This window comes from Petromyzon marinus, chromosome 40, assembly GCF_048934315.1.
Source record: "Petromyzon marinus isolate PM22_M1 ecotype Great Lakes invasive population chromosome 40, UKy_Petmar_22M1.pri1.0, whole genome shotgun sequence".
Lineage (NCBI taxonomy): Eukaryota > Metazoa > Chordata > Hyperoartia > Petromyzontiformes > Petromyzontidae > Petromyzon > Petromyzon marinus.
The window spans coordinates 8,516,636-8,542,852 of record NC_133706.1 but is presented as its reverse complement, the minus strand read 5'-3'; the positions used below and the strand labels follow the sequence as shown (position 1 = coordinate 8,542,852).

The window sequence follows — 26,217 nt, the reverse complement described above, 5'->3', positions numbered from 1 at the left end:
TAAAAATGGAAAACAGGGGTTCTAGTAAAACGTAGTGCGCGTTTCGTTGTGCGTTCATTCGCAAATTGGCCGTGTCCTTGTTTTCCTTATGATGGGCGCCGCGGTGTTGAGATGTTAACTACCTCGTCTCTTATGATGGGCGCCGCGGTGTTGAGATGTTAACTACCTCGTCTGGTTTACAGGAGGTCGTGGGTACGATCCAGACCCTGACGACGCCTGTAGTATATTTGGAGTTTGCGCGTCTCTCTGCCCGTGGTCGCGTGGATTTTTCTCCGGATCCTCCGGTTTTTCCCTCCACGTTTAGAATCAACATCACGCGTGTTTAGAGAATGTGGCTGCTGTAAAGTTTCACGTGATAGGCCACATGGTTGAGCTATAATTTGTCGCTTCTGAAAAAGTGCCGCATAGCTCAGTGGGCCTTACCTGGTAAAATAATAAAAACAAATGTTTAGTTTAAACAGCTTCGTTTATAATGAGACGCGGCTGAACAGGTCCCGTGTGCTCATCGGGTTGGTGGTGATGTTGTTACACAGACCCTTGAGAGCGAGGAGGAAGAGTGACAACACCGACACGCAGAGACAGAGAGAGAGAGCGAGAGAGATACCAACACGAACGAGAGAAGAAAATTGGAGCGTGCAAGCGAGAAGTTGGGGTGGGTGGGTGGGGGGGGGGTCCGGTGGGTTGGGCTGTGGGGGTGCCGGTGGAGGGTGCAGGAGGGAGGAAGAGTTTCAGGCTGCCCTGGTGGAACATCTGAGTGAGCGAGACGATGGGGCGTAAGAAGATCCAAATCATGCGGATAGTGGACGAGAGGAACAGACAGGTACGTTGCACACACGCACACACGCACGCGCGCGCACGTTTACGTACGGCAATTGTTACAAAGACAAAGATCCCCCCGCCCCCGGGTAGCCTTAACAGACTGTTGGGGCAAGTGCTGTTGGCGAGCACCTACGAAGGCCAACGCGGCACACGAGTGGGTGGGGTGGCCAGCACCACGCCCCCGGCCGCCTTTGTCTCCAGGAGCACCAGGTGCTCGTTTGAGGCTGAGTCGACCTTGGGGAGGCCCAGGACCGATACAGATAACCGTCACTCAGGTCGCCGGGCTCGTAGCGCGGCGCGCTAATCGCGACACCGCCGCTCCCCACGTTACGCACAGCGATTGCTACGCACGCGCAGTCGCCGTCAAAGTTCTCCGTAGACAATTCACACAAACGCGCGCGCGCTTCGTGGGAAGTAGTTACCGTGTTCTCTGAACGATGCGATGCACTTCAACCACCGACACCCGCTCTGTAATTTAAGATCAACGTCGGGGGCTGTGCGTGGTGTGCCCGTGATGCTGTCCACCGCCTGGCCCTGCCGGCCTTCCAAGGTGCCACTCGCTAACAGCACTTGCCCCAACAGGCTGTTGGGGACTATACGGGGGATCTTTGTCTTTGTGTGAGACTAGATTTGCATAAACTTCATTGACACCTTGGTACACGGTTTTCAGTGCGTCTTTTTCGGCGCGTCTTATAATCCGGACAATACGGTAATATGCGCGTACCAGGAGGGTAACACAGATACACTGATCGTGTCTTTGTGGAGAAATGGCACAAACGATTTAAAATAATCCTTGATAAATTATTGTTAAACGTACTTTTTGTTTTGCCCAAGTATATCCCAGTTGTACTTTCGGCGTCGAGTAATGAATGAAGAATTCCCACTTGGAACTCCCGTAGCGAGCAGTGCATCACCCTGTGTGAGAGAACAGCCCTGCAGCGTGATACCACAGCTAGGGGCCATCCATTTAGTACGTAAGCATGGAGGGGGTGGTTAACCCAAATGCGTACGCTTGCGTATTGGGGGGGGTCTACTGACAATGTACGTACGCATAGGAAACGGGGGGGGGGGGGGGTGAAGCCTCGATAATTTGTCTACATTGACCTTCAAATGAGACGCATTTCATTTTCTTCAGCTGTCAGACAACAAGTACTACCGGGAGAGGTAGGACTGTGGGAGAGGTGTCACTTGTGTGCCACCCCTGACTGCAGCTATCACGCAGCTCAGCAGTGAGTCTGACATAGTCTGGCGGCCTGCCCCACCATGGATGATTCCACGTCCTTCAATCTGGCCTCACTGCAGACTGCCGCTGGCTCAAGGTTTAAGCTGCCGCGGTGCTCTCTGTTCGTGCTGCTGCTGCTGCCCCCCGGACTTGAGTACTGACACTGCTCTGTACGTCGGGCTACTGTTACAGCAGAGTTTTAATTGTGTGTTTAGCTGCCCCCCGGACTTGAGTACTAACACTGCTCTGTACATCGGGCTACTGTTACAGCAGATGTTCAGTCGACGCACTTCATATAGAGACTGGTTCACCGAGTTTTAATTGTGTTTAAGATCACAATAGACGTGTGTTTTTTAACAACCAGTCAGGATGGATAACACGGTCAAATGTAACTGTTTGTACAAAGCTGTGTGTAAAGCTCGGCCTGGCGTTTGGACCTAGTGGGTACTAGACAAACGTGTTAATGGTACGCAACTTAATTATTTAATGCAGCCGGCGGTGGACTATCTGTTCGCTAAAAACACGTTAATATTATTAATCCTTGATCGTTTCTGCGCGGATTAAATATCGGCCGTTCTATAGGATTCGGGGGGGGGGGGTACGTTAAGCGTACGTACGCAGGTGGGAGGTGTGGGTGTAAAAAGTTCGCGTGCGTACAGGGAGGGGGGGAGTTAGTCAAGTTTTGACAGATTTTTGCGTACCCACTAAATGGATGGCCCCCTAGTGCACTCCCGTAGCGAGCAGTGCATCACCCTGTGCTAGAGGATACCCCTGCAGCGTGATACTACAGCTACTTCTGAAGTCACTTCAGCCGCCCACCTTATCCACACTCGGGGCACTCCCCCTGCATGCCCTGCAAAGCGCGTTCGTCGCATGGCGGACGGACTAAACATTTTAAATCTCGGAGCTTTTAGTAACAGATTAAAGTGACAAAAAAAATGTTCCCTCTAAATTACTTAATAAATAACAATGCCGTTAAGTATCCAGGAAAACCTCACTGAAGCCAAAGCACGAATTGTTTTTTTTTGTTTACAGGAAGGTGTCCCCCATTGGGGATGTTTGGCAAAATTCCAGTACCGTGGTGATTAGCAAGAGCCGGCGTGAAGAGCGTGACCGAGTAGCGCTGCAGTGCATGGAGCACGGCGCTATGAACTCGTCGGCCCGAGCGAGTATCAGTTTGATTCACTGAGATCTCGGCCCGCTTGCGTATCATCTCTCCCCCTCCGCACAGCCCGCAACGATGAATTGGACTGGGGGGGGGGAGCCCTCCCTGAAATTTCGTGCAGCATGGCCCGTGCCAACGCCGCCACTGCCTCGGTCTCCCCTGCCCAGCACTATTCCACCCTCCCACAGAATCCACCCACCCACCCGCCACCGCCACCACCACCACCCCCCACCTCTTAACTCCATTCCCGGCATCGCTCAGGCAGGCTCGCTCCCGCGAGATGTACAGTGGCGCTTCTTGCCATGTTTACGGCCCCGTTGCTGCCCGCGACTCTCTCCCGTTCGTTTCCATGCGAAGTCGTTCGGCGTCAGCCAGTCCAGGTCGCTGTTGCGCACGAGACCCATCGTGGTCTCGTGACGTCTCGCGTGGTCAAATAAATAAATAAATACACGTTGAACTTGAACATCCACTGCTGGATGAAAGCTTCGCCCAGGCGGCTGTCACCACCACTCGATATCCCCCGCTAGGATGCAATCCCACCAAGTGCAGACACTCGAACTGATCTCATGATTGTGATAATTGATGGTTCAAAATAATGTATTCTCATCATCTATAACTTGTGACGGTGATGCTGGTTTGTCGGATGTCATTGGTTGTGCCGTCTTCTTGTTAGCCACGAATGTTGCTTTGTTTAACCAGCTGAGACCTCGGGAGACCAGACTGAGTCTCGTTCACACGAACGACCAGGCTCACCCGGGTGACAAACTCCGAACATAAAATAAGTTGGTAGAGCAATGAAGCCAAGGTAAAGCAAAGCTGCGAAATTCACGATGAGAGAAATCAACGATAGTTTGCCGCTCTTGTCAATCGCATTGCCATTTATCACTAAGTTGTAATCGATGACAACTGCAGTCACTATGATCATCAATAGCATTGCTATTAGCAGCATCTGAGACAATGTCATCATCGTCAGTTGCATCTTTACCGTTATCGCCATCTGTTACTTTGCCATTATCGTTGGCACCAACACCACTATCATTGCCAGAATTTGCAGCTCCATCGCTATCATCAGCTGCAGCAGCATCAGCAACATCATTATCAATATCATGAACTCATCAACAGCAGCTGCTGAACATTTATCAACATAATCGTTCCTTTTCACATCATCGTAAATGTTAGCATCATGATCAACAGCAGCAGCATCAGCTGCAACTTCATCATCAGCTTCAATTACAGTTTATCAGCAGAACTCGTATTTTGACTGGCAAGTCATGGAAGCGTGTGGTTGGGCGGTGTTGTGGTAACACGTGTCCCTTACAGCGCGAATTGCCTGACTCGATTTCATGTCTGTGTGGAGGTTGTATGTTCTCCTCCTGTTATGCATGAGTTTCCTCCGGGATCCTCCGGTTTCCTCCCACAGCTAAAACATTAAACCCCCCCCACAACAATCTAACTGGCATTGGCCAAACATCCCCAACGCAAAAAAAATTAACCTGCAAATGTCTCTAATGGGACGACGCACAGCACCAACATTGCCCCCGAGTACAAAACGCTTGGCAGGACCCTTCTGAAAAAAAACGAGAGAGAGGCCGGAGATGCAGTGAAACTTTCCGGGGTAAACAAGCAGAAGAGTAATAATCATAACAAATAATAATAATCAGCAGCAACAAATGGCAATCCATCTCGACCAGGGCCGAGAACGGGCAGGCGAACCGTCTCTTAGCGGCTCCGGTGTCGTCTGCGAGAGGAGCCCTGCACAGCTTTTTCTTTTGCATGGCTCCGAATGTAGGTGCAGATCAACAACTACAATTTCACGTCACTTCGTGCACGGCTGATGATGGGCGGTGGTGATGATTCAAGCTCCAATACTGCCCGTGCATTGGGGAGCAGAGAGGACTCTGCCCCCCGCAAATGGGTCGTCATTGATCCGACTAAGCTGCTAATTACGGGCACGGAATTAATTGAACAAATGAACGCGCAGCCGCAGATGCAGCAGCATTCCATTCTCTCTCCACTGCTGTACCGCGGATCGGCACAAAATAAATAAACGAGTGAATCGAACCGCACATTCATACACGTGTAGTGACTGACTCTCAGAGACACTAAGCGTAGGAGGCACTCTGTTTATTAACAGCCTTAACAGTTCACACTTTAGTAACTACGGTTCCCAGTCAGGGCAGCTGGCAGACTGCCTTACTGACGACGCCGAGATGGTGAAGACTCCAGCAGCAGCACGACGGGGATCCCACTCCACACAACAGCCCCGAGCTCCCCTCCCGGGGCCCCTCTTATACTGTCAGCGTGGCATGGCTCCGCCCCCGGCCACGCCCCCCCTTCTGGAACCTACCAACGGGTTCTCGATGTGCCCCTTCCGTGACCTTTCCCTACATCCCTCTGGTCTATCACGTGGCCTGCTGTCAGTCAGGGCTGCTGTGGCTGCAGATCCCCTTCCCTGCCAGCAGCCAGCGCTATGATGCTGCTACGTGACCGATTCTATGTCACTACACACGTACAAAGACAAATATCCCCCACATAGCCAATACAGGTTGTTGGGGAAAATGCTGTTAGCGAGCACCTATGAAGGCCAACACGGTGCACAAGGGGATAGCGGTGGCCAGCACCGCCTTTGGCAGCGGCCGCAGCCGCCCATTCTCTCTCCGCTGCTGCTGTTGCTGCTGCGCCGCAGGTGACGTTCACGAAGCGCAAGTTCGGGCTGATGAAGAAGGCGTACGAGCTGAGCGTGCTGTGCGACTGCGAGATCGCGCTCATCATCTTCAACAGCTCCAGCAAGCTCTTCCAGTACGCGAGCACCGACATGGACAAGGTGCTGCTCAAGTACACCGAGTACAGCGAGCCGCACGAGAGCCGCACCAACTCCGACATCGTGGAGGTACGTGGCGGCCTGCCCGCCCGGTGCCACCCGGCCGACCCTGCCCGGCTGTCGAATTGTAAATGTTGTCGATTTTACTCTCCAACACACTGGCGTGCTGAACCGGTAACTAATTTGCATGTTTCGCCAATTCGTTACTAATTGGCTGTGTCTGGTGGTGGCGGGTTTAACGACACATTTATATTTATGTAGCTAACCCAAAAAAAACTCTATTATGTGTGCGGGTTGTGTTTGTGGTGTTGGTCCGCTGATACAGTTAGCCGCACGAGGGCTCCATGGTGGCTAGGAGATGTTAACTACCTCGCCTGGTATACAGGGGGTCGTGGGTTCGATCCCGACCCTGACGTCTGCTGTATATTTTGAGTTTGCATGTTTCTCTCTCCCCGTGGTCCCGTGGATTTATCTGCGGGTCCTCCGATTTTTTCACCTCCACAATTAGAAACATGCGCCTCGAGTATTTGGCTGCTATAAATGTCCACGTGATAAGCCACTTTGTTGAGCTACCGCTTGTGGCCAGGTCGCTTCTGACAAAGAGCTGCATAGTTTAGTGGGCCTTGCCTGGTAAAATAAAAAATAACAGCGGAGTAATCGTGATAGAGACTAGAGGGGGTGACCCGTGGCTAGTAGCCACCCACAACCACAGGCATACTTGATGTGGTGTGCTGGGTGGGGAAATATTTTAACCGATGAGAATTGCGTGTGCCGTGCCGTTTTAATGTTTTCACTTAGATCGATTACCGGTTCATCGATGATCATTTATCAACCCGAGTGTGTGTGTGTGGGGAGCAGCAGTGTAGTGGTTAGCACATATTGTTCTACGAACCTGGCGCCACCAAAAACGGTGACGAATATTTGAACCGGTTCTTGACCCTCTCATAGGTTGACTCAGTCTTCGATTGAGCACCTGGTGCTGTGTTAAAAAAAAAAAACATCGGCACCTGCGGAGTCAAAGGTGGTGGTGGCCACCCATCCCGTTGTGCACTCTGATGGGCCTCATAGGTGTTCCCTAACAGCACTTGCCCCAACAGCTTGTACAGGCTATACGGATGGGGGGATATTTGTCTTTGTGCATGCGTGTGTAGTTCGATGCCCGCTCACGGGCCAACACCGGTGGCGATTATCTGAACCAGTCATGGGCATCCCCGAGGTCGACTCGGCCTCAAATGAGTACCTGGTGCGGTGTGTAAACATCACAACTTGGGAAACAAAGGCGGCCAGGCGTGGTGCTGGCCGTCCGCCTGCTCGTGTTCCGTGCCGGCCTTCATAGGTGCTACTCACTAAGAGCACTTGCCCCAACGGTCTGGTTAAGGCTATTCAGGGGATCTTTGTCTTTTTGGTATCTTATGTGTGTGCACGTGTGTACATGTATGTATGTATGTCAGAGGGCATCTATAGACAGCGCCACACGAAATGGGGGGGGGGAGTGGGGGGCAAATGGGCCAATTTGCCGCCCCAGGATCGTCCTGGGGGTGGCCTTCATATATGTGTGTATGAATATATGTATGTTGAACTTCTTTCGCACCGTACGTAGCCAACCGTGCTGATCAGAGGTGCGGGGGCGGGGAAGGACAACAATGTGTGTAGATATTGTATAGGTTTGTGGCAGTCTGTGCGTTTATACATATATCTATGGACGTATATGTGTGTGTGTGCGCATGTTTGCGTGTGTAGGAGCGGTAGTGTAGCGGTTAGCGCGCTGCGCTGTGAACCCGGATCCCCGAGTTCGATTCCCGCTCACGGCCAACACCAGTGACGATTATCTGAACCGGTCATGGGCCTCCCCTAGGTTGGCTCAGCCTCAAATGAGTACCTGGTGTAATGTGTAAACTTCGCCACTAGGGAGACGAAGGCGGCCGGGCGTAGTGTTGGCCACCCCACCCCCTCGTATGCCGTACCGGCCTTCATAGGTGCTCGCTAACAGCACTTGCCCCAACAGTCTGTTGAAGCTATACGGGGTATCTGTTTTTTTAATCTTTGTATGAGTTGTGTGTAGTGGAATTGATTATTGTATACGTTTGTGCCAGTCTATGCGTTTATACATATGTCTACATACGTATATATGTGTGTGTGCATGCGTGCATGTGTGAGTTGTGTGTAGTTGGAATGTCCCTGCCAGGTTGTTCCCACAGCTGTCGGGAAAACGAGCCCCTTATTAGGAACGTGCTTGGCACACACACACACACATGCACGCTCGCTCGCTCGCCCACGCGATACACATAACACTCATACGCACGTACGTGCAGACACACATTCACAATCAGAATCTTTATTTAGACTGCAGGAGGAATCCGATGAGCTGTGAAGCTCTCTTTTTTATCACAGATGTCCAGTTCGGGGCGGGTCAGAACGTTACAACAACAAAACATACAAAAACCACGATAGGAATGCAAAGTATAGAGAAAAAAGGTAAGCAAGTCACTAAAAATAAATATAAATTAAAGTACAGTATGTTTAACACGTAGGCTTTCGCGACCAATATCATCCATAATATAGGTTTTTTTGGGTTAGATCGCGTACATATAAATGAGTCATTAAAGCCGCCACCGAGATTATAAATATTGTGGATGTTGTGCTGTGCTAGTTTAGTGGGTTCACTGAGAGACACACACTAACTCAGGAGGCAACACGTTTATTCTATGGACCACAACGGGATAACTACGTAAACCGGGTCGGGACAGTCGGCACACTGCCTGACCCACAATGCCGAGCACGAAGACCGAAGACCCAGGGGAAGAGGCAGCACGGAGGACTCCATTCCAGCAGACAACCCTGACCCAGCCTCAGGACCTCCCTTTTATGCCCCCCAGCGTGGCCTGGCTCCGCCCTCGGCCACGTCCCCTTCTGGAACCTACCAGAAGGTTCTGGCCATACCCCACATGTCCCTTCTGTCACCTTTGGCCCACATCCTTACCCTGGCCTATCACGTGCCCTTGCCAGCTAACCGGGCTGCTACATTCTCAGATGCCCCTTCTCTGCCAGCCACCAGCACTACGCCCCTTAGGGACCCATTCCATGACATTGCTTGCCCTACTGGCAGAGAGGGCTACTCCACTCCCAGTTCCCCTCTCTATCAGTAACTGGCGCTAGGCACCGTAGTGACCCATTCTACATCACTACATCACCCCCCCCCCCCCCCTTATAAAACTCAGCCGTCCCGGCTGACCTCCATACCTAAAATAACAGGACAATCTACCTCCAATAACAAATTTCAATAATAATGATAAAAACAATAACAACCGTCGACAAGAACAATACGTACACTTACCGAATAAGATTTGAAAAACAGCGTGTCACAACCCATGAGCACAAGAAGGACCCAGTTCAACCGGTAACACAATCCGGCTCGTATTTGCGACCCCTGACAGAAGGCATTGGGATAAATAGGACGCTGGAGGTGGTTTATTTGAAATATATAGATTTCGAACGGGTCCTCATCACCGGACCCCCAGGTGGGGCAGGAACGGTTCCCCTGGAGGTCCCGGGGGAGACTTGAAGATGGCCCAACGGGCGCAGCCCCTCCAGGGAAGAAGGAAAAACAGGAGGAGAAGAAGTGGATGCTGGCCGCTCCGCTCTCCTCGTCTGGCTTCCGGTCGGTTCAACCGGTGGTTTCGCGGGTGTTACGTGCCAGGATCCTGTGGACGCGGAGGAGCGGAGGTCGGTAGAGTGGAAGATGACGCCGTCGTGGATAATTTCCCCTGGTCGGCGTGGCATCCCCTGGAGATGTGACCCGGCAGGCCGCAATTAAAACAGACGTCGGGAGCACTCCTTGGATGAAGAAGAGTCCCACCCCGTTGTTCTCGCTCCCCTCGCCGATCTGCATCGCCTTTCCCGCGAGAATCAACGTTGACCGATGCACAGACTTGGGAGGACTCTGTGCCTTCAGGCACCTCCGTATTTCCCGAAAGTCCTCTGCAAGCAGCCACCCCAACTCGCCGCCATACGTTAAAGTGTGCTTGAATGCATTGCGCAACCTTGAGTAAAGATAAGTCGTCCTCTTTTGTGGCGGGCATGAAAACATTCAATTCTTGGGCCAGCGTCAACATGCGCCCCAGCACCAAAGAGTCCAACCCTGCTTGCTCCGTCTTGGGGTAGGCTGCCTACGGCAGCGAAATCAACGCACTGTGGAAGGTGAGGGGCGAGGGAGCGTCTTCGCGTAGCTATACTTCTGCTGCACATTGGATGGCGGGTCGAAGATAGAGCCGCCATTTGGGTGAAGGCATGCGGCAGCGTCACTCTGTCTTTCGGCGGGATGGCATAAAATGCTGCCAAGGCGTCGTCGTCCAAGGTGGTCGGAAGCGCCTGTAGCGCCTCTACATCGGTCCATCCGGCCAGTTCGCAGGTGGTGGTAAAACGCCGCTGAAATGCCGCCCAATCACCCCCTGCGGCAGTAAATTCTCTCACAAACGGCAGCCGCTTCTTAAGGGATAGCACTTCCCTGCGCGAGTTTTGTGGGAGATCCAATTTGGCGGGAGTCGTTCCGTGCCCAGCCGGCAAGATGGCGGCCGCCCGCGTGGGCTGGAGCTACCCCGCTTCCCACGCTCGTCAGTCAACAGCGGCGGGGCTGTCCAGACGCGGCTCTTGCACGCCAGTGTCTTCCTCCAGGTCCTCCATGTCCAACTCCGCCACCAATGCTGCTGCGGACAACAGGTCCGCGAGGCGGGCGCTGCTCATCCGGCGTGCTCGTCTCGACGACGGTAGCGCAGAGACGTCGGTTTCCTCCTGCTGTTCCGCCGGGAGAGCGGTCTCAGGAAAATTATCTGGGGTCGCAGTCCCTGGAGCTGTCTGGGGAATCACTTCCCTGCTTTCTTCCTCGTCTGAAGACACCATGGCGAAGTTTTTTTTCTCGTGAGCATCGCACACCACTAGAAGTTTCTGCTAATTATTTTAAGCACTTCTGACACCAGACATAGTGGATTGACTGAGAGACACACACTAACTCAGGAGGCAACACGTTTATTCTATGGACCACAATGGCATAACTATATAAACCGGGTCAGGACAGTCGGCACACTGCCTGACCCACTATGCCGAGCACGAAGCCTGAAGACCTAGGGGAAGACATAGTACAGGGTACTCCATTGCCCGCCAGCGTGGCCTGGGGGGCAATGGAGAAGGGGGCGTGGCCAAGGGCCACGTGGCCAAGGGCCACGCCCCCTTCTGGAACCCACCAGAAGGTTCTGGGCCATACCCCACATGTCCCTTCTGTCACCTTTGGCCCACATCCTTACCCTGGCCTATCACGTGCCCTTGCCAGCCAACCGGGCTGCTACGTCCTCAGATGCCCCCTCTCTACCACCCACCAGCACTACGCCCCCTAGGGACCCGTTCCATGACATTGCTTGCCCTACTGGCAGAGAGGGCTACTCCACTCCCATTTCCCCTCTCTATCAGTAACTGGCGCCAGGCGCCGTAATGACCCATTCTATGTCACTACACTAGTAACGAATTGGCATGTTCAGTTTACGTGACAAACCTTACTAATTAGCTATGTTGGGTGGTGGCGGGTTTAACGACACATTTATATTTATGCGATCTCACCCAAACCCCCCCCCCCCCCCTAGATTATCAAGTACAGTATTTAAGTAGAAATTGCGAAAGTTTTTCAATTCCGGTCGATTTTTCAACAAGAAAGTAATAGTAACATGCACAGCCACATGAGCCATCGGCTTAAAAAATCCATACATGAGCGTATTCATACAGACAAGAAACGAACATCGTTTTGTTCATTTTACGAATGCTTTAGTTCGCAGAAACGGGAACGCACACACAGGAACTCCACTACTTAGGTTCCAGAGGTCTGTTCGTAAGTCGATTTGTTCGTAAGTCCAACTTTACTCCTGTCGATTCCAAACATGTTGTACAGCATGTACCCTAAATATGGGGAATGGCTTTCAAAGTTGTGTAATCTCTTGTGGATGTAGATGTCACTGGCTCTTCACGTTCTGTATTGCGCTGCGGTTGAACTTATGACTCTCGATCCGAATAGGCAACTGAACATACGGACAGATTTGTTCGTTTCTCTGAAAGTACATTGGGGCAACGTTGGCACGTGGTTGGAACCGTTGGATGCTCTTGTGCTGGGTTCATCAGTGCACTCTGCCCGGCACCTTTGAAATCCTGGGTTCAAATCCAGGTTTTTATCCACCTGCACGTAGTGAGTTCATGGGGTCAACCCAACCACTGCCACCTGACACCTCAAAATCTTCGCGCACGGAGTTGCTATTGCAGAATCTGCTATTTCATTATCATTGTTACTCCTGATTGCCCGGGAAAGCCTCAACACTATTTTTTTTGCAGGGGGCAACTGTTGCTCGTGAAGCATTTTTTGCCACGAGTTATTTTGTCAAATTTGGCAAACTGGCACACAATGGCCGACTCGTATTGCAGTTACGTGACTGGATCTTTATCGTCCACTGTGAAGCGGACGCGGTGTGTTCTATGTGTCTGTGTGTACATATGTACGCATACCTGTCAACCCCTCCATCAGAGCCTACCTTATTACAGACCAATTCAGACCTTATTGGTCACCCCGTGCCCTTATAAATCTGAACGTTCATCCTGCAAAGTCCCATCACAAGGGAGAAACACAAACAAATTGACAGATTTTTTTTTTGCCCGTATTGAAACGCTGTACGCCGTATGGACCTGAAAACTCAATTTCCCTGCAGACGAATACGGGGTAATCCGTGTGGGTTGACACGGTATGTGTATGTGTTAGTTGGGAGCGGTGGCGTGGCGGTTAGCTCGCTGTGCTAAGAAACCCGGCGACCAGATTTTGACTATTATCTGAACCGGTCTTGGGCATCCCCTAGGTTGACTCAGCCTCAATTGAGTACCTGGTGCGGCGTATAAACATCACCGCTGGGGACACAAAGGCGGCAGGGGGCAGTGTTCGCCACCCACCCCCTCGTGTGCCGTACCAGCCTTCATACGTGCTCGCAAACAGGCACTTGCCCTAACAGTCCGTGACAGGCTATGCGGGAGATCTTTTTCTTTCTATGTGTTTATATTGAACTTCGTTCGCACCGCACGTAGCCAACCACACTAATCGGAGTCAAATTTGAAAGAGAGTGGCCTTGACCATTCGTCTGCCAGTAGGGGGGCGACGGACGTGATGCTTAATCCCAACCGAGTAGTCTGCGGGAAATTCTCGTCATCTGACGACGTTTGGAAGGCACCTAGGACTGGCCCCTCAACAAAAGTCGCGACGTGAATCAGGCTGCCCGTTGCCGTTGTAAATTAGAACGAGACACGTCACAGCGCGGGGTGACCCAGCGGTCACACGGCAGCGGTGGTGTCGGCCTCGCGTCCTTTTAGCTTCTCGGCCGCACTCTTAAGCTGTTGGGTGCATGTGAGTGGACCGCCCTTTGCCCGTGACGAGTAGGCCCTCGTTGCCGGGGGAAGGCTAGATTAGGTGCCGAATAAAATGTTTATTTCCCCGTCCTCAAGTTTTTGTTGTCAATTCAAGTGGCGCTTGTTGGGAGCGGTGGAGGAGGTTTTTTTTTGCATGCCGGGCGTGTGGCGAGTGAGATCCGAATCCAGACCTGGGCTTGCCCCCTCATCAACGGGCACTGACCATCGTGGTGAATTGTGGTCAAGCTGCCCCCATGACCGACTGAGCGTGGAGAGGCCTTCATCGAGCAGTGGATCGACACGGGGATGTAGAGCGGTCTATGCCATTGAAAGTTACTGGGAAAGTCGTTAGTCGCGAATTTTAAACGTCCTTCCTAACAAAATTGCACCCTGCTCGGGACCAGGATGAAATTAATACGCGTCCTTTAAATTCTGATTTATAAGCATTTGTGATTAAGTCAGTAGGTTGTAATGCACAATGAGCGACACGCGAGGAATTGCATCAAAGCGTAATTATAATAAAATATTGCCAAATCAATTTGTTTGTTACCGTTATATACAGGGCAACGCTACGACCACCATGCACCAGTGAACTGCAGGAGAAAAAAAAAGCCACGTTTATAAAAGTCAGAATAACTCTGTTGTGGGAATTGAAAAAATATATATCTTGAGACGTGAAGTGCATTACAGTTCTGCTAAGCCAGTGCGCACTTTTACCCATAACGCAGAATGAGTTTTTATGCAACGTTGGTTTGTTTTGTTACATTGGACAGAGCCCCATCGTTAATACTGGGTGCTTTGGCTAATGACATTTGACAACCCCAGCCGAATACGTTTAATAAACCCGACTCTGCTGAAGAGACCCAGAGAATAAAACAAATCTAATGAAAACTGTTCCAGAGTTTGCTTGCTTAAAAAAACGCCGCGGGATAATGTCCGTGTGGAAAGCCAATAGGCTGATGGACTCGGACACATATTTTTTTACTTACATGTATGTATGTTGAAACTTCTTTCGCACCGCATGTGGAGACACAGTGACCTGGGTCAATCACTGGTGATTGATAAAGCAGACCCAGAGGGAGAGATCTGTCTATGCGCGCGCGTGCGTGCGTGTGAGTGTGTGTGTGTCCCCATGTGGGTGCTCGTGTGCGTGTTGGTGTGTGCTGCTCCTTGCACGCGTGCCCACACGATCCCATCTAAGGCAAGGGCTGTGAGTGATGTCATGCGGCTGGCTGTCAGAGCCGCAACAGGTGTGGGTGGAGCAACAGGTGTCTATCCCAGCGATGTGCTGACTGGGGAGGCAGGGAGACAGAGCCTTGCGAGTGAGAGCTTTGAGAGATTGAGTGAGAGGGTGAGTGGTTGAGTCGGTGAGCGAGTGGGGTGAGAGTCTGAGTGAGACGGTGATAAGAAGTGAGTGTGGTGTGCGTGAGTGTGAACGAGTGAGTGGGAGCGGTGGCGCAGCGGTTAGCACGTTGTGCTACGACCCCAGCAACCCGAGTTCGTATTCCCTCTCACGGCCAACACCGGTGACGATTATCTGAAGCGGTCCTGGGCCTCTCGTATGTCGACATAGCCTCAAATGGGTACCTGGTGTGGAGTGTAATTATCGCCACAAGGAAGACAAAGACGGTCGGGAGTGGTGTTGGCCACCCAACCCCTCGTGTGCCATGCCGGCCTCCATAGGTGCTCGCTAGCAGCACTTGCCCCAACATTTTGTTAGGGCTCGACAGAGAATCTTTGTCTTTGGTTGAGTTTTTGGCTTTGTGAGCGAGAGTGGGGGGTGGTGGAGGGGGCGGGGGTGGAGTGCATCCTGGGGGCTATTGCCCCCCCCCCCATTTAGTGCATTGGGGGGCAAACAATAGACCTCTGTCCCCCACTACAAATCTCCGTGGACGCTTGGGTGGAGGCCGATACTGACCAACACAGATCAAAAAATTAACGGCAAAGGAGGCCTCATGATGTAAACCCTTACCCCGAGCCCTCATTAGACTGATAGTGCGTTGGTCTTTGAGTTGTGCGCCTTTTGGCGTCATCTGGTCGAGCACCGTTTGAGACGAGGCTTAAAAGAAAGCCGTCTCTGGTGTGGACCAATCAATTTCAAGGACAATGTATACATTATCAGAGTGTGTTTTTAGTTTGCATTCTGACCGCAGGTATTGTGGTTAATGTAAACATGATTCCTTGTAAAAAGGTTTCAGTTTTGTTGCCAGAAAAAAGGGGGAAAACAACTATTATTATGAACGGAGTCAAATACAGGTGACATATTTGAGGTTTTTTAGAATAATTGTGGGGGGGGGGGGGGGTGACTAACTGGAAGGGAAGCAGTCCAACACGGTGAAGTATGGGAATAGCTGCCCCTGACACACATCATCGTCGTCATCATCATCATCATCGTCGTCATCGCGGTCCATGGATAGATAGCCCCGTAGGTGGTCACTGCACACTTTACCATTTGTTTTCACTTTGCTGTCTGTGTTGCGTCAATACATTCAAGCAGTGGCACGCATCTTTCTGGCACCGACGTCTTAGATCGTCGTCAAGCCATCCTCTGTTCGGTCTTCCTCTCTTTCCGGTTCCTTACATTCTTCCCAGCAACACACTTTTACATGTTTCTGTTGTTGTTGTTGTTGTTATCCATCCGACGCACGCGTCTGATCTTTAAAGGTGCATTGAAAATCGTTGATGCTGATACTCCTGCCGTTATGGAGTGATTCATGCTGCCAGCTATGGCTGCAAAGTTTGGTCGTACATGTTATGTATATCGTTTATTGTTAAATTTGAATGACAGTTCCTATGATCACTGTTACGTTGTTTTTATTGCTTTATTTTTTGTGATTTCGAAAACGTTTTGGATTATCCCATATTTTGTTTGTTGTTGTACAGAGTTAGACTGTCAACTTTAATCTAAATTGTCTTATGGTTGTTATTGTTTGACTTGCATCCCACTGGGATTTTTGCACACAGCATTGATATACGGTGCTTTTTCTGAAAGACTTTGCTGTTTTTTCATGGATTCTTCTATTGCGCGTAGTCACTTTAAGATGTTTTTTGTTCATGTTTTTGTTTGTTGCGGTTGCACCCGATTCAAGAGCCGAATGGCTCACAGGGCTTTACCTAATAAATGAACTGAACTGTGTCCAAATAGCTGCCCCTGACGCAACAGCCCACAGCGTTTCACGCTCATCGCCCGCTCCCAGCCGGAATCCGCGTGTCCACCGTTGTCGCCCAACGCCCTTGTCCCCCCCCCTCTCCCTTCCCTGCTGCCTCAGGTGCTGAGCAAGAAGGAGCACAAGGGGGGTGAGAGCGGCGGCGAGGGGCAGGACGGCGACGGCGTCGACGGCGGATTCCTGCTCGCGCCGGGGACCCAGGATAAATACCGGCGCATCAACGAGGAGTTTGACAGCATGATGCGCAGCCAGAAGCTCGTGGTGAGCGCGATCCGCGGTCGCTCGGACGGCCCGAGCTCTCGGTGACGTTGAGTAGGACGACGACGACGATGGCGACCTATGCAGTGAGGGAAAAAAAGTATTTGATCCCCTGCTGATTTTGTACGTTTGCCCACTGACAAAGAAATGATCAGTCTATAATTTTAATGGTAGGTTTATTTGAACAGTGAGAGACAAAATAATAACAAAAAATCCGGAAAAACGCATGTCAAAAATGTTATAAATTGGTTTGCATTTGAATGAGGGAAATACGTATTTAACCCCTCTGCAAAACATGACTTAGTACTTGGTGGCAAAACCCTTGTTGGCAATCACAGAGGTCAGACGCTTCTTTTAGTTGGCCACCAAGTTTGCACACATCTCAGGAGGGATTTTGTCCCACTTCTCTTTGCAGATCTTCTCCAAGTCATTAAGGTTTCGAGGCTGACGTTTGGCAACTCGAACCTTCAGCTCCCTCCACAGATTTACTATGGGATTAAGGTCTGGAGACTGGCTAGGCCACTCCAGGACCTTAATGTGCTTCTTCATGAGCCACTCCTTTGTTGCCTTGGCCGTGTGTTTTGAGTCATTGTCATTCTGGAATACCCATCCACGACCCATTTTCAATGCCCTGGCTGAGGGAAGGAGGTTCTCACCAAGATTTGACGGTACATGGCCTCGTCCATCGTCCTTTTGATGCGGTGAAGTTGTCCTGTCCCCTTAGCAGAAAAACACCCCCAAAGCATAATGTTTCCACCTCCATGTTTGACGGTGGGGATGGTGTTCTTGGGGTCATAGGCAGCATTCCTCCTCCTACAAACACGGCGAGTTGAGTTGGTGCCAAATGGCTCGATTTTGGTCTCATCTGAACACAACACTTTCACCCAGTTGTCCTCTGAATCATTCAGATGTTCACTGGCAAACTTCAGACGGGCATGTATATGTGCTTTCTTGAGCAGGGGGACCTTGCGGGCGCTGCAGGATTTCAGTCCTTCACGGCGTAGTGCGTTACCAATTGTTTTCTTGGTGACTATGGTCCCAGCTGCCTTGAGATCATTTACAAGATCCTCCCGTGTAGTTCTGGGCTGATTCTTCACCGTTCTCATGATCATTGCAACTCCACGAGGTGAGATCTTGCATGGAGCCCCAGGCCGAGGGAGATTGGCAGTTCTTTTGTGTTTCTTCCATTTGCGAATAATCGCACCAACTGTTGTCACCTTCTCACCAACCTGCTTGGCAATGGTATTGTAGCCCATTCCAGCCTTGTGTAGGTCTACAATCTTGTCCCTGACATCCTTGGAGAGCTCTTTGGTCTTGGCCATGGTGGAGAGTTTGGAATCTGATTGATTGATTGCTTCTGTGGACAGGTGTCTTTTATATAGGTAACAAGCTGAGATTAGGAGCACTCCCTTTAAGAGTGTGCTCCTAATCTCAGCTCGTTACCTGTATAAAAGACACCTGGGAGCCAGAAATCTTTCTGATTGAGAGGGGGTCAAATACTTATTTCCCTCATTAAAATACAAATCAATTTGTAACATTTTGACATGCGTTTTTCTGGATATTTTGTTGTTGTTATTCTGTCTCTCACTGTTCAAATAAACCTACCATTAAAATTATAGACTGATCATTTCTTTGTCAGTGGGCAAACGTACAAAATCAGCAGGGGATCAAATACTTTTTTCCCCTCATTGTATGTGGGGTAACCTTTCTGCGCGTGTGTATGTATGTGGAACTTCTTTTGCACCGTACGTTAGCCAACCGTGCTGTTCGGAGGTGCGGCGGGGGGGGGGAGAGGACAACAAACCAAACACAAAAATCAGTTCTAAAGAGATGAGTTTTCAATCTTATTGTGAAAGTGCATAGCTCCAGTGGCTTCCTAACATGGGAAGGAAGAGCATTCCAGACGGCCGCAGAAGCGCGTCTGAAAGCGTGCGATGCGGTGACCGTGTTTGTTCGATGGCTCGCCAGAAGCCGTTTCGAGGATGACAGGAGTTTGCGTGATGGTTTGTCTGATCTCGTGAAGGAGCATAAACCACCACGTGAGCTCCGCTCACCCTCGCAGCAGCAGCAACGGCTTTATGGATAGCCATCGAACAAAGATGGTCACCGCATCGCGCGCTTTCAGATGCGCTTCTGTGTCCGTCTGCAGCGCTCTTCCTTACGATATTAGGAAGCTACTGGAGCCTTGGCACTTTTAAATCTAAATTGAAAACTAATTTGCTTTTAACTACTCTTTGTGTTTAATTTGTTGTCCTTACCCCGCACCTTAAAATAGCACGGTTTGCGACATAAAGTGCAAAGGAAGTTCAACATACATACGTGTAAACAATATAACAAAAGGTTTTACCTTTTCTGGCAATAAAACTGGTGTCAAGATGTTAAAACACACCAAACAGAGTCCTTATTCAAGGCATTCTGTCTGCATTAACCACACGTGCTTGTGGTGAACATGCAAACAAAAAAAACATGCTCTGCTAATGATTAATGCATTGTCTTTGAAACGGATTGGACCGATGAGTTTCAAAAACAGTGTATGTATTGCAAGTTGCATTTTGTGATTCCGTGAATTGATTTTGGGGTCAGGGTGGCGCGGGTTGTGGATCGCTGCGCAGCATTTCCGCATGCGCTGAAGCAATCAAAAACATTGTCACGATTGTTCACGTGACAAAGTTACATGTTTTGCTGTGTCGGGTGGAGGAGGGTGCACAGCACACATTGGCGTTTTACTCACGTGGCAATCTGACCCAATATGCATGAATTGACAGACTTGTTTCCATTTAAAGCTTTCGTGACTGCAGGGATTCATATTCTTGGTTCTTTCGGTAAAGTCACCACGTAGAAGGGAAATAATAAAATAATTAAATTTAAATAAAATACAATTTTCACGACGTTTCGGCCACAACGCCAGCAGCCTTCTACGCGAGTTTACCGAAATAACTAAGAATGAGACTTGTCGTTGTGTCTCTTTCTCTCGCTCTCTCAGTCTCTGTTTCCATATTTAATGTTTCTTTCTGTCTCCTAAGTGTATCGAAATTGTTTGCTTGTTCTGCTATTGCATGTTAAAGCTTCGATCATTGCCTCTATCTCTGCCGATGCCTGCCAGTGTATCTGCTCTGCCCTCTCACTATCACGCTGTGTGTTTTGGTGTGTCTATATTTGTAATTTCTTTCGTCTCCTCATCTCTCCATGTGTATTCGTGAGTCTTTACTAGACTGCAGTATTTCAGGAAAATGCTTTGCATGAATTTCGGTTCCTTTTTTAAATAGGTCGAAGGTCACAGCTCTTCATCAAAACCACAGGTCCCCGTTTTCTTTCGATCGGAATGATCCTCAGGTCAACTCTGTGCAGTGAACATTACTTGGGCGAGTGACAGTAACTTGACAGTCAGGCTGACAGACGGACTCGTGACATTTCTCGTCACGTCAGTCACGCTGTTTAGTCTGCATCTCTCTCCTTCTCTCTCCCCTTCTCGCTCCTCGTGCCTCTTTCCCTCCGTGCCCCCCCCACCCCGTGCCTCTCTCCCCGTGCCACTCCCCCCGTGCCCCTCTCACCGTGCCTCTCAAACCCGTGCCTCTCAAACCCGTGCCTCTCCCCTCTCACTGTGCCTCTCCCCCCGTGCCTCTCTCCCCGTGCCTCTCTCCCCGTGCCTCTCCCCCCGTGCCTCTCTCCCCGTGCCTCTCCCCCCGTGCCTCTCCCCCCGTGCCTCTCTCCCCGTGCCTCTCCCCCCGTGCCTCTCTCCCCGTGCCTCTCCCCCCGTGCCTCTCAAACCCGTGCCTCTCCCCCCGTGCCTCTCCCCCCGTGCCTCTCCCCCCGTGCCTCTCCCCCCGTGCCTCTCCCCCCGTGCCACTCCCCCCCGTGCCTCTCCACCCCGTGCCCCTCTCACCGTGCCTCTCCCCCCGTGCCTCTCCCCCCGTGCCTCTCTCCCCCCGTGCCCCTCTCACCGTGCCTCTCAAACCCGTGCCTCTTTCCCCGTGCCCCTCTCTCCCAGTCGGCCTCTGGCTTCCACTTGCCGATGTCTCTGTCGATGGGCGACCCCTCGGGGGTCTCGCTGCCGTCCTTCTCCGTGGGGGGGCCCTCAGTTGTGGACTCGAGCCCCTGCGGGATGCTACCCCCTCCGCCCCCTCCCCTCCACCCCCAAATGCAAGGGGCGCTTCTGCGTCTCACGGGGGGCTCGCCAGCTCCCCCGGCCCAGGGTAAGGCACGAACGACCCTCACTGAACACTTCCTTAAACTCTTTCTTAGCCGGAAGCATAAACATCGTCATCATCATCATCGTCGTCGTAGTCTTCATCCTTTATTATTTCAACCGCGCCTCCCACGCAGTGCATCCTGATGTACCGGAACATGGGCGGTACTTGAGTCCTTCAGGGATCGTAGACCAAATACAAAGTTTATAAAATATATATACAGGAGTGGTAAAGAAAAGATAAGTAACATTAACAAGCTAAAATGTGTTCATTTCATTTGAGTTATTTATACGCCATCTGAAATTCATATCTCTCTCTTATTTAGTCTCAAGTTAATTAATTGCGAGTGGCATTCATAATATTTCAAGGTCATCTGGAAGCCTGTTCCACAACCTTGGTGCCAACATCTGCTGGACGTCCCACAGTTGGCCAAAGGCCTCCTGCCCCAATGTCTTCCACTGTTCACGATGTCCAGCCACTTTCAACCAGTGCGCTTTCCTAAATCTTCTCACCTCGTCTCACCATCTCATGTTCTGCCTTTCTCTCTTTCTCCTTCCCTCCATCGGCAACCCGTTCCGTCGCTAATCTCTGCCCTCTGCTATTCGGTGTCCTGCCCAACTCCGTTTGGTTTTTTCTACAATTTGTTAATTTCATGTTTTCCGAGTTTCAACTCCCAAATCTTATCTTCTCATTTTCCCCTCGTGAACACTTACTGGTCGATAAAAAAAATCACTCCGTACCTGAAAGCAAACACGAGCGTGATTGTATACATTATATAAATCCGCAGACAATGTCTTCTTAATAAGTCTGTCTCTCTGTTGCTGAAATTATCCACTCCCAGAGGACCGGGCGGCTCATTTGTTGTGTAAAAAAAATCTTAACATTCTTACGTGGTGAGATGGATATGAAGGAGACTTATTGCCTGCTTATTTTGTTTTTACAATTGAACACCGATGTTGATTACCAAGGAATGCCTCAATGAGCCTCAGGACTCCATCTAAAGAGTCTTACAATGGGACATTTGGTTGCTTACTCTTTTGAATATTTTCTGTTTTACCTCTGTGAGGAAACTGCAGTGGCCAGCGAGAACACTCGTGAATTTGAGCTCAGAGAGAAAAGACAATAATGGAGCTCCTCTGCTGAGTGAATTGACACTAACCACACAAATCGATCTTATATTCCCTAGCTGTTCTCCCATCCAGGTGCTGGTCAGAGTCAACCCAGCTTAGCTGCCAAGACGTGCCGAGGTCATCATTAAGGGTGGCTTGTACGTGGCACGCACGTAATACTAATAATGGCTTTTATTTACACCGAAAGCCTCGCTGAGTCTCAACACTATTTTTCAGATGTTTGGCCAATTCCATTTAATGAGGCATTTTGCTCCCGGCGAGTAAATTATCCGGAGAAAATCGACACTTACGAGGTGGTAATACTCGACGTTCAACACAGATCGATTGTGCTGTCATCTCCTGACCACCTCACACCCGAAGCCAAAAGCGCCTGGTACTCCCATCCTGGTTTTCCCATCCTGGCATTCCCGTCCTTGTATTTCCATCCTGGTATTCCCATCCTGGTATTCCCATCCTGGTATTCCCATCCCAGTAATAATCAGACTGAAACCTGCTCAGCTTCCAATATCTGACAATTTCGGCTGCATTCAGGACAATATTGTCATACTTGCGTGATGACGTACTGCCGGGCTCGATGGTGGTGTCTCACTGAATATTTTCCATGGCACTGGTAGACGGAAGCAGTCACGTTGCTCGTTGCTAGAACCAAAGCTAGAGGGTATAGTGGATGTGGTGTGCCAGCTGCAGGAAATATTTTCCTGGTCTCTGGCCCAGACAGGCTGAAATTAATCCCTGTCCCATCTTTCCTCCCCTCCCCTCCCCGCAGTCAACGGCTACTGCAGCCCAACCCAAGTGTCACCCAGCCACCTGGGCTCACCGGGAGGGGGCAGTCTGGGGGGCAGCAGCACGGGGGTGCAGGGCCTGATGGTGGGGGGGGGCTCCAGTGCGGGGGTGCTGGGCCGCGCTCCCCCCGGGCGCTCCCCGTCCTCGCCGGGCACGCTCGGGGCGGACAGCTCGTCGCCGGGACTCGGCGTGGGGCTGTCCAACTCGGCGGGGCGATCGCTCGCTCAGGCCGGGAACAAGGGTGGCCTCATCCCGACGGCGCTGGTGAGGACCGCGGTGGCTGTGATGGCAGTGGAGGTGCTTGTGGGGGTGTGGGGAGCGGTGGGTGTAGTGGTTAAGCGACCTGCGCTACGAACCCGACGGCCCGAGTTCGATTCCTGCTCACGCACACACCCAGTGAGGATTATCTGAATCGGTCCTTGGCCTCCCTTCAGTCGACTCAACCTCAAAGGAGTACCTGGTGTGGCGTGTAAACATCGCAACTGGGGAGACAAAGGCGCCCGGGTGTGGTTGCTGGCCATCCACCCCCTCGTGTGCCGTGCCTGACTTCATAGGTGCTCGCTAACAGCACTTGCCCCAAAAGTCTCTTCAGGCTGTAAGGGCGATCTTTGTCTTTGGTGGTGGTGGTGGCCAGCAACACGATGCATAGGCTAATCCCCTTTCCTGCTCGTGCGTGCAGGGAGATTCCAACTCCATGTTGTAGTGCCTCTTAACGAAGGGTTGATAAGTTGACGCGTCCCTAATGGGGGGGAGGGAGTGGAGCAGCACTATAACCCTGATTTTAAAAAAAAGCACATGATCCAATACGAAATTAAACTTTTTCGTAAAGTTGCGTTGCTGTTAGCGAGCGGTGAATGCGTTTTAAGACGACGTAAGCTACGCGTGATGGATTTCGTCCGATGGCAGTTTCGATCAGTACGCAACGATAACGACAACGCACACGGCGCCTGTCGTGGCCATTACAAAGTTCCCAGCAGTGGAGCGAAAACGTTGGACATCATCCCATAACGACGTGCGGTACCGCCCAAACTCACATTCGGAGAGCTAGCTGGCACGGTTGTCTACGTAAGGTGCCGAAAGACGTTCAACGTGCGTACACGCGTGGGGCCGATTGTGCGTCGCATCCACCGAGTAATTTTTCCGACTTCTCATTGCAAGCACAGTGACGGACGAGCTTTCACTGTCGCCGTGGGATTCGTCCGCACAAACCGTGGCAGGAGCAGTTGCGGGCGCTTGACGCACAAATGGAACATTTCTAAAACTCCCCGGTGTGCGACTGTGGTCACCACCCAGTAGGGAAGGCCACGTGACACGTAACGACTCAATGCCCGTTTCACAATAACGAGGTCGGAGGCGCCGTCGCAGCGATGCTGCACCGCTCCGCACCTCCTAACGCAATCGTCTGCCTCAACCACCTGAGTGTAAAATCACAGTTGTTTTTGGTCGACAGCAGTGGTTCTTAACCTTGGGGTGCGCGCTTGCACCCCAGGTTAGATGCCCCTTTCTGGGGGAGGTGCGAGACGTGGCCGGATTTTTTTTCGAAGGTAAATAATCGAAAACACCAATGAAGCACGGGCACGTTAGTACAACTACTTTGTTTCATCAAACCCTCGATGTATTCATTAACATGAAGCGTTGTTTTACTATTGAGAACCGAAGGGATGCAAGACCCGCAGTAAAGGTGAGGAACCGCTGCTCTAGGGCAGCTTCACCCGTACGAAAAAGTGTGCAGTTTGTGGGTAGTAGGCGCCACACTCACCGGTTTGCGTGTGATCCGTGTTCACACTCACAGCTCGAGGAGCAAGATTTGGATCTGGTGAGTGGAATGGTCCCCGCTGTGTGGTTTGATCCTCAGCTCTACATCGCTTCGTGTGCCACAAACAACTTAATCCGTGCGCCACAAACAACTTAATCTGTGCTTGGACCTTTGCGTGGATCTGTTCTGCATGTGTTGGACTTCTGTGAAACTAAAAAGGAATGCATTAGAAGGGGTGTGTAATGTAAACAAAGGCTGAAAACTAAAACTAAACTATTTTTTTTTATTTTACCAGGTAATGTCCACTGAGCTATGTAGCTCTTTTTCAGAAGCAACGTGGCCACAAATGATAGCTGAACGAAGTGGCTCATCGTGTGGACATTTATAAAAAGCCGAATACTCTCTTATCATGTGTAAATTCATAGCAGACAAATACTCCACACGCACGCTTTTAAATGAGGAGGGGATAACCGGAGGACCCGGAGAAAAATCCACGTGACCACGGGGAGAGAGACACCGCAATTTCAAAATATACAGCAGGCGTTAGGGTCGGGATCGAACCCACGACCTCCTGCACACCAGGCCACCATGGTGCCCCTTTAACAAATACGATGATACATTCCAGATGAAAACATGTGCACTAAGCTGATGTCTTACAAGCGACTTGCAATGGGGAGACAAAGGTGGCCGGGCTTCATGCTGGCAACTCCCCCCCCCCCCCTCATGTTCCGTGCCGGCCTTCAAAGGTGCTACTCGCTAACAGCACTTGTCCCAACAGTCTGTTAAGGCTATAAGGGGGGGCTGGGGAGGTCTTTGTCTTTGTGCCCTACAGAAGCGAGGATTTCACTGTGCTTTTCTTAATTGCACTCTGGGTAATAGGTGGCTGATTCAGTGCCCCCGGTCAGGAAGCTGAGCCGGCACCTTTCCTCTCCCAGGTTCTGTTCCCACGTGGACAATGCATACATTGGCTGTGAGGTCCTTGGGGGAATGGGGGGGGGTGCAGCTGGGGTCTCGTGTGCGATGAGGTTCATAACCTCATCCAGTTTAACAAACACGAATGTCATGGTTTGGTATAGATCTGTCGTGCATGTTTACGTGGGTGTGTTGACACGTGCTCCATAGGTGTTCACTTCAAGCACTTGCCCCAGTTGTCCGTATGGCTATCGGGGAATCTTTGTCTCTGTCTGTGTCATGTACTGGTCGTTTTAAAAAAAAAATACCGAATACCTATTTTTGGAGCGAATCGGGATTGCGTCACAACGAGTTTGATAGGGAAAATAAAGGTCTTGACGCAACGTTTTGTTTTAATTAATCGGTATGCTGTTAAACGGTTTATGCGGTAAAAGGTTTATTTTTAAATCAGCAGATTACCGGTTCACTCGGTAGGGTTGGCAAGCACGCAGTGTGTGTGGAGCAGGAGCAGAGTGGTGCATGACTTGTGCAACAAATCCCGTGACGTGGGTTTTTATTATTATTATCCGAGCTTG

At 50.9% G+C, this 26,217-nt stretch overlaps 1 protein-coding gene across 3 annotated transcripts in view; it reads left to right on the top strand.

Moving 5' to 3' along the window:
- Positions 1–663: 663 nt before the first annotated feature.
- The window catches only part of LOC116950682 (myocyte-specific enhancer factor 2A-like), a 31,735-nt gene continuing 6,181 nt past the window's right edge, over positions 664–26,217 (top strand). Inside the window, exons 1-7 of one of the 3 annotated variants that reach the window (XM_032968636.2) lie at positions 664–820; positions 5,893–6,096; positions 16,719–16,877; positions 20,863–21,067; positions 22,248–22,328; positions 22,958–23,238; positions 24,767–24,790. In XM_032968636.2, coding sequence (XP_032824527.2) covers positions 767–820; positions 5,893–6,096; positions 16,719–16,877; positions 20,863–21,067; positions 22,248–22,328; positions 22,958–23,238; positions 24,767–24,790 — 1,008 coding nt within the window. In that variant the 5' untranslated portion in view covers positions 664–766. The remainder of the gene's footprint in view (positions 821–5,892; positions 6,097–16,718; positions 16,878–20,862; positions 21,068–22,247; positions 22,329–22,957; positions 23,239–24,766; positions 24,791–26,217) is intronic. The other 2 variants (XM_032968638.2, XM_032968637.2) reach the window with 2 other exon arrangements.